Below are 13,726 nucleotides of genomic sequence, written 5' to 3'. Positions count from 1 at the left end.
AGCTGGGCCGTCACGACGGCTCGCGAGGCTTTAGACGGCTCCAGTTGCAGCGCACTCAACGTCGGGAGGATTTTACTCAGCACTGGAGGGTGTTTACACGGTAAGAGTATTGTGTCGCCACTTACGGGGAGATTTAAGTTGGTACAAATGCGTAAGTGTCCAATGTGCTGGAGCGAGATAGACTCTCATCGCGGGACCTTGCAGGGTGGCCTTCAGCAGTCAATAGATCAAAGCTGAAGATGTTTCTCCACGGTAACCAGCAAAGGGCTTTCCCTTCCACAAGGGAAACACATGAGGTGCTTTGTGTTTGCAACAGTCATTCCTTTGCAGGGTGGACACGGGGAGATAGGCATAGAGGTTAAACATGGCACAGTCCTCGGGTGCCTATGCAGACTACAGATTTGTCCATCGCGAATCGCGACGCTGAGTGGCGACGACACGGGAGTTTGAAATTCCACCCTTTATTGACGTAATCTCTTGACACGGATCAGCGCGATGCAATACAGATTAATGCCTTCACTTAAATGTGAAATCATGAAGCGGGGAAACCCCACACAAGGGCACTTTGGGGGTCGTGCACGCGGCGCTGCGCACGGCTTTATAGCAGCGACGGCAACCGTCGCCAGAAAATAAATTAAAGCGGAGTCGGAAAAGTGATGGGGGGGAAGTGTTCACGTCAATCGGCCATCGCTAACCCATCCAGAGCTGCCCACATGGTGAGCCCCACTGGGCGAGCGGAGCGGCGAGGAGCGAGAAGGAACATGGGATAGGAGTCGGGGGTCTTGTAATCTGGAGTGAACCTAAGTTTGCGGCGGAGCCGGAGTCTGGCTGGCACTGGGGTTGATGTAAATCTGGGATGGGAGTAGAGCTGGGGTTGTGATGTAAATTGAGATTGAGGTGGAGCTGGGATTGTGATGGTAATCTAGGATGGGGTGGAACTGGGGTTGATGTAATCTGGGATAGGGGGAGCTGGGGTTGATGTCAATCTAGGATGGGGTGGAGCTGGGGTTGATGTAAATCTGGGATGGGGTGGAGCTGGGGTTGATGAAAAATCTTGGATGGGGTGGAGCTGGGGTTGATGTCAATCTAGGATGGGGTGGAACTGGGGTTGATATAAATCTGGGATGGGGTGGAGCTGGGGTTGATGTCAATCTAGGATGGGGTGGAACTGGGGTTGATGTCAATCTGGGATGGGGTGGAGCTGGGGTTGATGTCAATCTAGGATGGGGTGGAGCTGGGGTTGATGTAAATCTGGGATGGGGTGGAGCTGGGGTTGATGAAAAATCTTGGATGGGGTGGAACTGGGGTTGATGTCAATCTGGGATGGGGTGGAGCTGGGGTTGATGTCAATCTAGGATGGGGTGGAACTGGGGTTGATATAAATCTGGGATGGGGTGGAGCTGGGGTTGATGTCAATCTAGGATGGGGTGGAACTGGGGTTGATGTCAATCTGGGATGGGGTGGAGCTGGGGTTGATGTCAATCTAGGATGGGGTGGAGCTGGGGTTGATGTAAATCTGGGATGGGGTGGAGCTGGGGTTGATGAAAAATCTTGGATGGGGTGGAACTGGGGTTGATGTCAATCTGGGATGGGGTGGAGCTGGGGTTGATGTCAATCTGGGATGGGGTGGAGCTGGGGTTGATGTCAATCTAGGATGGGGTGGAGCTGGGGTTGATGTCAATCTGGGATGGGGTGGAACTGGGGTTGATGTCAATCTAGGATGGGGTGGAGCTGGGGTTGATGTCAATCTAGGATGGGGTGGAGCTGGGGTTGATGTCAATCTGGGATGGGGTGGAACTGGGGTTGATGTCAATCTAGGATGGGGTGGAGCTGACGGCACCGTGTGGCTTCACCTTAATTGTTTGCGGTAATTGGCAGTGTGCAATATCGTTAATTATCAAACAATGTCACAATAATAAAATCTAACGGCGCTGCCAGCGCCTGACTTAACACTCGATGCAGAGAAGTGACCTCCACTTATTTTGATAAAAAGACAAGATTCTCTGGTCCTCTCTGAGAGACCCGTTGCTCAATCACGATACGAGCCTCAGGAAAACCGACACAAACGACAAACAACACACGCACGCGAGAATCGACCAAACTCGTCAACTCCCTTAAGACAGGGCAAGGGCTGGGGAAGACGGGAAGTGGGGGGCAGTCCAGGGCAGTCAGGGGCAGTCGGGGGCAGTGAAGGCGTTCATCTCTTGAACATGTTGAAGACGCCACGCCCCTTCTTGCTCCGAGCGTCGTTCTCCTCGTCCGTGGAGTCGGAGCCGGCGGTCGTGACCTGCGGGAAACGAGTGACGAGCAGGGAGACGGTGCCACGAGGTGTATGAGCGGAGTGGGGTATTGTGAGGGGCCCTGTGGCAAGGTGGTGTGAAGAGACGGTGAGGGCGCAAGAGCATGAGAAGTTTCGATTTAAAGCTTTCGAGACTGCAGGGATTCATCTTCTTGGTTCTTTCGGTAAAGTCACGTAGAATGGAAATAATAAAATAATAAAAATAAAACATAATAAAATATTTTATATTTTAATAATAAAATAATAATAAAAAAATTACGTAATAAAAGATTTTTTTATGTTTTTTTTTATTATTTTATTATTTCCATTCTACGTGACTTTACCGAAAGAACCAAGAAGCATGAGAAGTGTTGGCAAGTCGCCGTGAGGCGGCGTGACAAGGTGGTGTGCGTGACGAGGTCACCTTGCTCGCGGGAGGATTCTGCAGGGTGGAGGCCTGGGAGCGGAGCGGCCGATCTGAGGGCACAGGCGACGCCACGCGACCACCCCTCGTCACCCCCACACTCGCCAACCTCAACACTCTCTAGCCGCGTCACTCACCGCACCGCATGCCATCGCAATCCGTCACCCTCATCGTCGTCGTCACTCAACACCACCCTCGTCACCCGTCACCCCCGTCACCCACCACCCTCGTCACCCACCACCCTCGTCACCCACCACCCTCGTCACCCTCGCCACCCTCGTCACCCGCCACCCTCGTCACCCGCCACCCTCGTCACCCGCCACCCTCGTCACCCGCCACCCTCGTCACCCTCGTCACCCGCCACCCACGTCACCCGCCACCCTCGTCACCCGCCACCCTCGTCACCCGCCACCCTCGTCACCCGCCACCCTCGTCACCCGCCACCCTCGTCACCCGCCACCCTCGTCACCCGCCACCCACGTCACCCGCCACCCTCGTCACCCGCCACCCTCGTCACCCGCCACCCTCGTCACCCGCCACCCTCGTCACCCGCCACCCACGTCACCCGTCACCGTCGTCACCCGCCACCCTCGTCACCCGCCACCCTTGTCACGCCGTGCCCACCTGTGAGTGCCGAGCTCCGCGGGGTGAGCGACGGCACTGACAGCAGCGGGGGCTTCTGGGCCACCGGGGCCGCCCGGCGCTTCCCTGACCCGTCAACGGCATCTGGGAGAGAAACCGACGTGGGGTCACTCAGACCCATGGGGTCACTCAGACCCCATGGGGTCACTCAGACTCTTGGGGTCACTTGGACCCATGGGGTCACTCGGACTCATGGGGTCACTCGGACCCATGGGGTCACTCGGACTCTTGGGGTCACTCGGACTCTTGGGGTCACTCAGACTCATGGGGTCACTCGGACTCTTGGGGTCACTCGGACTCTTGCGGTCACTCAGACTCATGGGGTCACTCAGACTCTTGGGGTCACTCAGACTCTTGGGGTCACTCAGACCCATGGGGTCACTCAGACTCATGGGGTCACTCAGACTCTTGGGGTCACTCAAACTGGGGATGCCTATGAAGTCGAGCCAAACAGCTAATTTGGCCCTTCCTGCTGAAATAAACAAAATGTATCACTCAGACCTTTGAGACAGTCGGAAATGGGCGGGGGGGGGGGCGCACCCCACGGCCACCTACCTGGCCCTCGTGGGATGGATCCGATTGGCCACCCGCCTCTTCCCGGTCCCCCCCCCCCCCCCCCCCCCGGCTGGCCCAGCTGGAGCCCCAACGATGGTGCGTCAGATGCTGCCTGGAGACCTGTCCACCCGGAGAACCTCTCTGGCCCTCTCTCTCCGTCTCCGATTTGAAGATGGGCCACTGTCTGAAACGTAGCCTGCTATAGATCCTTTCCTATTTCATGGCGGCGCTCTTGACGAACGTGTCGAGTAATGTTGCAGCACCACAAGATTACGTTTGTTTCACGTCAACCTCAGTTGTGCATCTACACGCTTACGGATGGCTAACGAGGCCATTAGGTGGAGGAGATGGGGGGGGGGGGGCGGTGGTGGTGGAGGGGCCCCAGCGTGTGTCCCCGTGGTCTCGTATTCACCCGCGGCGTAGGAGCGGCGCGACGGAGCTTCTTCACGAGAGGTGCTGCCCCGGGAGGTTCTCCTTATGCTGACGCCTGCGTCGGTGGGCCGGGGAGGAGGGAGGCGGAGTGGAAGGAGAAAACGAGATGCTTGCGATCACTTAACGTTGTTAAACTCGCAAAAAAAAAAAAAAACACACTGACCGCAACCCGATCAGGACCAGAGGCCGGTAGCGTAGCAAGCTCAGGCTGGCAGCGAACTCCGCTTCGGGTGTTGTGATTGCAGGTGGTGGCACGAGCAGGTGCTAGGAATGAGTGTCCATAAAGTGTCTGAACAGTCCCCCTCGCCCGGCCGGCGTCGGTCAGGAGAATGAGCTCAAGTAGGGAAGAGCCGTAGTGCGGCCAGGTGTGACACGGTGCGAAGAGGCGTGGCGAGGCGTCGGTGCGAGCACTGGCGGGAGGTGGACAGTGGGTGGAGGTGCGCGATGCCACAGGGACAGGTCACCGCGTTCCCGGGCTCGGCCCGCGACCGCGGGGAGAGCAACGGCTCGGAGAGCGGCGAATCGACGGGACTTGACCTCTGCGAGAACGAGCGCCGGCGATAGGCCGAGGAGGCCGAGAGGGGAGCGCGAAGGGCGGAACGAACGGGAGCGGAACAAAGTGAGAGAAAAACAATTTGAACAAGGATGACTCCAGTAGGTCAGGGCAGCAATGGAGGCAGAGAGCGTTTAGGCGTGAAGAGCGAAGCCTCGCGTGCGTGCGGTGGGACAGGAGGGCGCAAGACGGAGGATGGCGACGACACGGAAAGCGCCGGCCACACCACGCACCGCTGTCTGTCGAGGGGATGCCCCGCGAGGTCCGGGTTGGCTCCGGATCCAGCTCAACCCCTCTGGCAGAGTCGCACGCACACACGTACAAGTTCACACCAAGACAAAGATCCCCCGTGTAGCCTTAACAGAATTTTGGGGCGAGTGATGTTAGCGAGCACCTATGAAGGCGGGCACTGCACACGAGGGGGTGGGTGGCCAGCACCATGCCCGACCGCCTTTATCACACCAAACCGGGCTGAGTTGACCTAGGGGAGACCCAGGACCGTTTCAGATAAACGTCACTGGTGTTAATCTGGGTTCATCGCGCAGCCCGCTGACAGAAGGTCACGGGATAGACCCAGGTGCCATGGGTTGGCTAACAGATGATCAGCAAATGCACCACCTGTGCTCTTTACTGCGCCAACTTTCTGCTTTTTAGCCACCCGGCGCTCTGCTCGCCACAGTGGCCGATCTTGACACCGCTGGTACCAGTCGTCGGCAAAGTCCACTCAGCTCCACGTCCTCCGCATCGACCCATCTCCACTCTAGCTCATGCAGCACCTGTTTATCCCCCTCTATCCGGCCAAATAGAAGCTGCTCACTCGTAGGCGCCCGTGCATGCCCACGTGTACCCAATGCAAGATGAGAGCGCCCCAGGTGAGCAAGTGTGAGTGCGAGGAGGCACCTGTTGGTGCTGCTGCTGGTGCTCCGTGCTCGAGGAGTGGGCATGGGGGGTCCGTTTGCATTGTTATCCCTGCTCACGCTTGCACCGCAATGGAAGAACGATATAACAATAGAGCAAAGACAAAGATTCCCCCCCCCCGCCGCCCCGTATAGCCTCTGCTGGCTGTTGAGGCAAGTGCTGTTCACGAGCACCTATGAAAGTCCACATGGCACACCAGAGGGTGGATGGCCAGTGCCACACCCGTCCGCCTTTGTCTCCCCAGTGCTGATGTTTTAGGGCCGTGCCGACCTCGACGAGGCCCAGGAACTGTTCAGATATTTGCCACCGATGTTGGCCGTGGGCTGGAATCGAACTCGGGATGCCGGGTTCGAAAGCACACCGCGCTAACCGCCGCGACACCACTGGAACTCACACGCGCAAGCACACACATACGCGCACACGCACATGCGCACACGCACACACGCGGCCGGGTGTTCCACCGACCTCGCGGAGGCTCGCTGTGGCCCGAGAATGTCCAACGACTGCGACTTCTCCTTGAGACTCGGCGTCCTGGAGCAGGCTCCTGCAAGGCAACGGGCGGACGCCCCGCGTGAGGGCGGCGCGCGCGAGTCTACGGATCGCCGGGAGCGAGAGGGGAGCCGCACCGGCGGCGGTAGGGGGGGGGAGCGCCACTCGGCGGTCGCGCACTCACGGACGTGCTTGGTGATGCCGCTCGTCCAGGCGTCGAGCTCCTGCTGGGAGGGTGCGACGAACAGGTACTCAGCCCCGTCCGCCAGCCTGCGAGGGGAGGTGGTGATGAGGGTCAGAAAAGTGGGAAAGTGAGTCTAGGGCTCTCAGCGTGAGTCTCGCTCTCAGTGTGAGTCTATGGGTCTCTGTGTGAGTCTATGGGTCTCTGTGTGAGTCTATGGGTCTCTGTGTGAGTCTATGGGTCTCTGTGTGAGTGTATGGGCCTCTGTGTGAGTCTATGGGTCTCTGTGTGAGTCTGTGGGCCTCTGTGTGAGTCTATGGGCCTCCGTGTGAGTCTCTGGGCATCTCTGTGAGTATATGGGCCTCTGTGTGAGTCTATGGGTCTCTGTGTGAGTCTATGTGTCTCTGTGTGAGTCTATGGGTCTCTGTGTGAGTCTATGGGTCTCTGTGTGAGTCTGTGGGCCTCTGTGTGAGTCTATGGGTCTCTGTGTGAGTCTCTGGACATCTCTGTGAGTATATGGGCATCTGTGAATCTACAAAGCAGAGGTGGAAGTCACAGGAAGGTTCACTGGCGGTGAGAGGCTGAACGGATGTTCTGGTGGACTTTGCGACTTAAGTGAGCCCAACGGGAAGTGAGGAGAGGTGGTGGCGAGGTGGCGATGAGGTGGTTTGACGAGCAGGTGGCGACGTACTTGAGTCGGAAGACGTGAGGCTTCTTGGTGTAGTCGTAGGCCACCTCGCACCGCGTGCCCACGAGGCTCTGGCCCAGGCTCCGCGACGTGCTCTGCAACACGCACAAAGACAAAGTTCCCCCGTAGAGCCTTAACGGACTGTCAGGGCAAGTGCTATTTTCGCGAGCACCTTTTAAAACTGAAAAGGCACACGAGGGAGTGGGTGACCAGCACTACACCCAGCCGCATTTGTTTCCCCCGTGCTGATGTTTACACACGACACGATGTACTTATTTAGGGCCGAGTTGACCCACTGATGTTGGCCCTGAGCAGGAATCTAACTCAGGCGGTTAGCAGCGCGCCCACCACGACACGAACGCTCACCGCTGCACACACGCAAGTACGTGGCCACACGGGCACACGCGGACACACAGGGACACACGTAACAATATACACACGCACAAGCACAGATGCACAACGTACAGACACCCAGAGACACGCGTAGACGCTCATGCACACAGTCACACGTGAATTCACACGGACGCACAGATGCCCACAGACACACGCCGGCGCGCGTGAGCGGCGAGCGAGTGATTGAGCGATTGACGGGGTGAGTGAGCGGCTGTGTGGGAGCCAGGGTGAGCGTTACCAAAGGAGCCTCGGACTTGTCTTTGAAGAAGAAGATTTTCCCGTTCGCCACCGACACGAAGCACGAGGCCCACGAGCGCTGCAGGGCCTGAGAGAACACAGCGCTCACCACACGCTCACCACGCACTCACCACGCGCTCACCACGCGCTCACCACGCGCTCACCACGCGCTCACCACGCGCTCAACACGCGCTCACCACGCTCTCACCACGCGCTCACCACACGCTCACCACACGCTCACCACACGCTCACCACACGCTCACCACATGCTCACCACATGCTCAAACACACACCTACCACGCACTCACCACACACTCACCACACGCTCACCACATGCTCACCACATGCCCACCACACACCACACGCCCACTCGCTCACAAGATGCGCACGCCCACTCGCTCGCCACTCGCTCTCCACACGCTCACCACACGCACATCACGCACTCACCACACGCTCACCACATCCACACTCAGACTCCTCACCGGGACCCTCTTGCCGCCGGGAAGGTATTCCTGCTTCCTCTCCAGTTGCCCCCTTAAGAGCGGCAAATCGCCACGCGCCTACAAACACACGCACACGCGACTCCCCCGTCATCACCTCTCCCATCACCGTCATCACACCATCATCACGCCGTCACTCCTCTCAACGTCGCCTTTCCCATCATCATATCATCATCACACCATCATCGCATCGTCACCTTCGCCATCATCGCTTCTCCCATCAACATCATTGCACCATCGTCACATCGGCACCCCTCCCATCATCCTCACGCCGTCCCCTCGCAGAGAATTACCTCGGACGAGGAGTCGTTGGCCGAGACGCTATCTCGCGACCCCCACTTCACCAGGGGCACGGAGGGGCGCCGGGACCCCGGGTTCGCGCCATCCTTGGAGCTCCAGCTCGGGCTGAGCGAATCCATGGAGCCGACCGTGAGGATGCCTCCGGCTCCGGAGCGGCTGCTCCGCCTGGAGGAGGACCCACGTGAGAACGTGCTCGAGGAGGAGAAGGGCTCCACATGGAGCTCCGCCGCGGGCCTCTCGGAGGAGATATCGGCGACCGGCCGCTCCCTCTGGGGCGTCTCCGGACGGGAGCTTCCGCCGTCGCGCTCCACGAGGGGCCTCTCGGGCGAGGAGTCCCCACGGGAGGGCTCGGCGCGGCGCCTCTCGGGTGAGGCGTCGGCGCGACGACGGAGCTCCTTCGCGGGCTTCCCGTCCGGGGTGCCCGGCTTGCCGACTTTAAACGAAGGCCTCTTGGCGGCGGTCGCGGCGCCCGGCGTCGGCGGCTTCCGGAGGTCTTGCGGGCGGCCGCGGCTCGATCCGTCGTCGCTGTCGGGGTCGCGCGGCCGGCGGGCCAGGTTGAGCGCCGGCCTCTGGAGGACGAGGCGCGTCGGCGCCAGGGGGCCGGCGTGCTCGCCGTTCTCGGCGCCGGACGACGACGACGACGAGCGGCGCGCCGGCTGCCGCTTGGCCCTCTCGGCCGCCGAGCCGGAGCGCGTGGGCGGCGTGCGGCGGTTGGACGGCGTGCGGCGCGTCGAGGCGCCGCGCGAACGCGAGCGCGAGCGCGCCACCTTGCCCGGGTCGCGCTTGTGCTCGGCGCGCGCCTTCCGCCGGCGCCGCTCGTCCTCGTTCCGCGTCTCCAGGTCGACCTGTTGGGACTGCGCGCGCCGGCGGGTGCGTCAGTGTCAGCGACCCGCACGGAGTTCCTCGCTCCTCTCGTCGCTATCTCGCTGCGGCTATCGGCCAAGTGTCACCCGCTGCTGTCGAGCGGGCGACGTGGAAAATATTCCGCGAGAGTTGAATGCGCTCACCTGCAGCTCCTGTGCCAGATGTACGAAGTGGTCCTCCTGCTCCAACATGGTGCTCTCCAGGTCCTCGAGCTGCTTCAGCAGCTCCTCCACCCCGTGCAGCGAGTCCTGCACGCCGCGCGGCACGGGCATCGCGCTGCAGAACGAGCACGTCGAAGGCCAGAGAGGATGGACGGAGAGAGAGAGAGAGTGCACGGAGAGAGAGGAGACGGAGCGAGAGGACTTGCGGGGGCTGTGAAAGCGTGGCAAAGGACTAACCCCGAGGTCGCCGTCTGTCAACAGGCCCTCTCGCGTGGCCAGCCAGCTGTCCGACTGCTCCAACTTGCGACGCAGCAGCTGCAGCTGCAGGTTGCGCGTGAGCAGCTCGTGGCGTTCGTCCCAGTTTTCCTGGACTCGCAAGAGCACCACCTCCACGTCCTCCGTCTCGTAGACGATCTGTGCACGCGCGAGCACACACGCACGCACGCGTAAACACGCGCTCGCACGCGCGCTCGCACGTACGCGTAAACACGCGCTCGCACGCGAGGGTCGGGTTCCGGCGCCTGGCGGGGTCGTGGGATGGCACCCGCACCTCCTCGTGGTGCGTGTGCTCGGGCCGCATGAGCTCCTGCGCTCCCCGCTTGAGCGCGGCGAAGCGGGCGAGCTGGCGCTCGACGTCGGCGAGGACTTCCTTGTGCCGCGCCAGCGCCTCCTCCGCCCCCGTGACGCCGCTGCCCAGCTCGGCCCCGGCCATCTGTACGTTCACCTCGCCCGCCCACAGCCTGCGCACCGCCACGCACAACGGGCACCCGCTCAGCGCCAACACCGTGACCCTGTGATCCTGTGACATTTACATTTTGACACTGGCACTGCGACCGGTGACACTGTGACACTGACACCCCTGACACTGGCACTCTGGGCAGGAAGGCCTGGGGTTCCGAGTCCCCATTTTCCCTATAGCGAGGTCGGTGTGCGTGTTTGTGCGTGGGTTAGTGGGTGAGTGCGTACATGTGTGAGGTCGGTGTGGGTTAGTGGGTTAGTGGGCGGGTGCTCGTACTCCAGTTCGCGGTACTCGTTGATGAGCTCGTGGAGCTGCGCCGAGTGCTCCAGGAAGAGCGTCCTCTCGGCCGCGCGCTCCCGCACCTCCTGCCACAGCTCCTGCAGGGCGTGCACCCTCGTGCGAGCGCTCTCCCGCTCCGACGGGTGTTCCCGCACCAGCTGCTCCAGCTCGGCCTCCAGCGCCAACACGCGCTCTTCGATCACCTCCAGATCGCCCTGGGGGAGACGATAGCGGAGCGCGGGCGGGATCGCTAACGACTCGACGCCGCGGTTCGGCGACCTCCGCAGGTGGCGCCAACGCCCCGTCGGGCCAACGTCCCCCGGGCCTCTCGCGCTCGCTCACCTTGGTGGCGTCGTGGCGCCGCATGCTGGCGCGCACGCTGGCCAGCTCGGGGATGTTCTCGTTGGGCGGGATCGCCGCGTCCTTGCGCTGGATCCACTCGCGCAGGTCCTCCGCGTCGCGCGAGAACTCGTGCACCTTCCTGGCCGCGTGCAGCTCCTGCGCTCGGTCGTCGATGGCGCGCTGCAGCTTGTCCCAGTGGCGCGTCGCCCTGGCGACGAGCTGCTGCGCCTGCGCCATCTCGTCCCGCCGCGGCGCCCTCTCCTGCAGCGCCCGCGCCGCCTCGTGCACCGAGCCCAGGCGGCCCTCGCCCGACACCCGCACCTCCTCCACCAGCTCCTCGAACCTCTTCTCCAGCAGCTGGAACCCGAGGGAGGGACGGGACGGAATCAGCGGCGGTCGGCCGGCGGCGTCGGGGGCGGGCGCGGGGGGAACACGGGGGCCGTCGCGCTCACCTCCAGGTCCTCCAGGTCGGTGCCGCAGTCGTCGGCGCGCAGCAGCGCCCGGCGAGCGCGCATCCACGCCTGCGCCTCCTCGGCGGCGCGCGCCGTGCGGCCCAGGTAGAGGCGGTCGCGCAGGCGCTCGCGCCGCTCGTCCAGGGCGCCGGCGAAGCCCTGCAGGTCTTCGCGCACCTCGTCCACGCGCGCCGCCACGCGCTCGCTGCGCTCCACACGCGGGGGAAGGCGCCGCGTGCTTCATGCGCGCGCGTGTCTGTACGCATTTGAACGCGCGGGCGTCCGGGTGTACGTGTGTTTGTATTTGTGCTGAATAATGGGTCCTGGGCCTACCCTAGGCGGTGTGTAAACATCGGCACTGGGGAGACAAAGATAGCCGGGCTATACGGGTGATCTCTGTCCTTCTTTTGTTAGTATGTGTCCGTGTCGCACCTGTATATGCATGCGCTCGTATGTACGCGTGCGTACGTTGTGAGACAGCTGTTTAGCTCAATGGGCCTCACCAGCTGGAATAAGTCTGTGTGCGTGCGTCTGCGCGCGTACCAGTCGTCGGGCCACTCGCGTGCAAGCTGCGCCACGCTCTCCTTGAGGCGCCGCGTCGCCTCCTGTCGTGCCGCCATCTCGGGCCCCAGCGATTCCAGCTGGCGCAGCTGGGCCTGCGCCCACTCCTCGTGCCTGCCCACGTCCTCGTCGGGGTCGCTCGCGCCGCTCAGCAGCGCCCCGCGCTCCTCCAGCCACGCCTCCACCTCGCCCAGCTGCGGCCGCGCACGCACGCAAGCACGACCGCCACGATTACACCGTGGCACGTGGCCTTCTACGTCCCACCATCGTGACCCCGCGTCTCACCCGTGACCCCGCGTCTCACCCTTGACCCCGCGTCTGACCCGTGACCCCGCGTCTCACCCGTGACCCCGCGTCTGACCCATGACCCCGCGTCTCACCCGTGACCCCGCGTCTCACCCGTGACCCCGCGTTTCACCCGTGACCCCGCGTCTCGTCTGACCCGTGACCCCGCGTCTCACCCTTGACCCCGCGTCTCACCCGTGACCCCGCGTCTGACCCGTGACCCCGCGTCTCACCCTTGACCCCGCGTCTGACCCGTGACCCCGCGTCTCACCCTTGACCCCGCGTCTCACCCGTGACCCCGCGTCTCACCCTTGACCCCGCGTCTCACCTGTGAGCCCGCGTCTCACCTGCGCGTCGATCTGCTGCGCGTGGAGCGCGTGCTCGAGCCGAGCGCGCCGGGCTGCGCACTCCTCGCGCAGACGCTCCGTGGCGTCGCGCAGCTCCTCCAGACATGAGCGAACCTGCGCCGCTTCAGGGTGCTCGCGCGACACCAGCTCCGACCCCGAGCTCAGAACGTCCTGCACCAGCACGTCCCGCGCCTCCACCTCGCTCTCCAGCGCCTGCCGGGACACACGGGTGGACACACGCGTGGGTTTGTGGGTGCGTGCGCGAGCGGTACGCCGCCATTCTGGACACGCGTGAATACTTGACGTCCGTGAAAAAGAGCTTCATAGCCCATCGGATTTCTCCAGGATAAATAAAGATTCTGATTCTGTTCGAGTCGGTGTCTAAATGTATGCACGTTGAACTTCTTTCGCACCGTACGTAGCCAACCGCGCTAATCGGAGGTGCGGGGGAAGGAAAACAAACTGAGCGAAAAAAGCAGTTCGTGAAAAATGAGTTTTCAATTTTGCCGATTTAAAAGTGCACAGCTCCAGTGGCATCCTAATATCGGAAGGGAGAGCGTTCCAGACGGCCGCCGAAGCGCATCTGAAAGCGCGCGATGCGGCAGCCGTCTCTGTTCTTCGATGGCTTAGCCAAAAAATGCCGGCGACGCGGGGGGCCCCACGCGGCCCTGGCCGCTCGCTCACCTGGTGCCGGGTGAGGAAGGCCTGCACGGCGGGCAGCGAGCCGCCGACCTCGGCGAGCGAGGCGAGGGGCAGCCGCTCGCGCACCCAGTCGAACTCGGCCTCCACGTCGTGGTAGAAGCGCAGCAGGTCCTGGCGCTCCTCCAGCGCCGTGCGGTGCGCTCGCACCGGATCCGACGCCTTCTCGTAGCTGCGGGGCCACGCGTGCCGCGAGTCAGTGAGGTCGGTGTGTGTGGGGAGCGGTAGTGCAGCGGTGCTGAGCTACTGGGGAGACATCGGCGGCCGGTTGTGGTGTCGGCCCCTCGTGTTCAGTGCCGGACTTCATCGGTGCTACTCGCTAACAGCACTTTCCCCAACAGTCTGTTAAGGCTACATGGTGGATCTTTGTCTAGCGCGTTCGTGCGTGTGAGGTCAGAATGTGCGTG

General features: G+C 62.1%; 1 protein-coding gene across 4 annotated transcripts in view; it reads right to left on the bottom strand.

Annotated features, from left to right (window-relative positions):
* Positions 1-445: 445 nt before the first annotated feature.
* SPTBN5 (spectrin beta, non-erythrocytic 5) overlaps positions 446-13,726 on the bottom strand; it is a 48,294-nt gene continuing 35,013 nt past the window's right edge. For 2 of the 4 annotated variants that reach the window (XM_078608589.1, XM_078608590.1), the window contains exons 53-73: positions 13,305-13,491; positions 12,621-12,833; positions 11,971-12,182; positions 11,428-11,632; positions 10,976-11,332; positions 10,631-10,848; positions 10,166-10,355; positions 9,853-10,029; positions 9,598-9,702; positions 8,584-9,444; positions 8,273-8,350; positions 7,792-7,878; positions 7,164-7,255; positions 6,476-6,561; positions 6,268-6,346; positions 5,785-5,862; positions 5,118-5,179; positions 4,312-4,386; positions 3,327-3,428; positions 2,703-2,755; positions 446-2,287 (exon numbers count right to left, since the gene is read on the bottom strand). In XM_078608589.1, coding sequence (XP_078464715.1) covers positions 2,198-2,287; positions 2,703-2,755; positions 3,327-3,428; positions 4,312-4,386; positions 5,118-5,179; positions 5,785-5,862; positions 6,268-6,346; positions 6,476-6,561; positions 7,164-7,255; positions 7,792-7,878; positions 8,273-8,350; positions 8,584-9,444; positions 9,598-9,702; positions 9,853-10,029; positions 10,166-10,355; positions 10,631-10,848; positions 10,976-11,332; positions 11,428-11,632; positions 11,971-12,182; positions 12,621-12,833; positions 13,305-13,491 — 3,607 coding nt within the window. In that variant the 3' untranslated portion in view covers positions 446-2,197. The remainder of the gene's footprint in view (positions 2,288-2,702; positions 2,756-3,326; positions 3,429-4,311; positions 4,387-5,117; positions 5,180-5,784; positions 5,863-6,267; positions 6,347-6,475; positions 6,562-7,163; positions 7,256-7,791; positions 7,879-8,272; positions 8,351-8,583; positions 9,445-9,597; positions 9,703-9,852; positions 10,030-10,165; positions 10,356-10,630; positions 10,849-10,975; positions 11,333-11,427; positions 11,633-11,970; positions 12,183-12,620; positions 12,834-13,304; positions 13,492-13,726) is intronic. The other 2 variants (XM_078608591.1, XM_078608592.1) reach the window with 2 other exon arrangements.

Source organism: Lampetra planeri, chromosome 30 (genome assembly GCF_965212315.1).
Source record: "Lampetra planeri chromosome 30, kcLamPlan1.2.h2, whole genome shotgun sequence".
Classification (NCBI taxonomy): domain Eukaryota; kingdom Metazoa; phylum Chordata; class Hyperoartia; order Petromyzontiformes; family Petromyzontidae; genus Lampetra; species Lampetra planeri.
The sequence above is the reverse complement of the archived record's forward strand: the minus strand, read 5'-3'. Positions and strand labels throughout refer to the sequence as shown.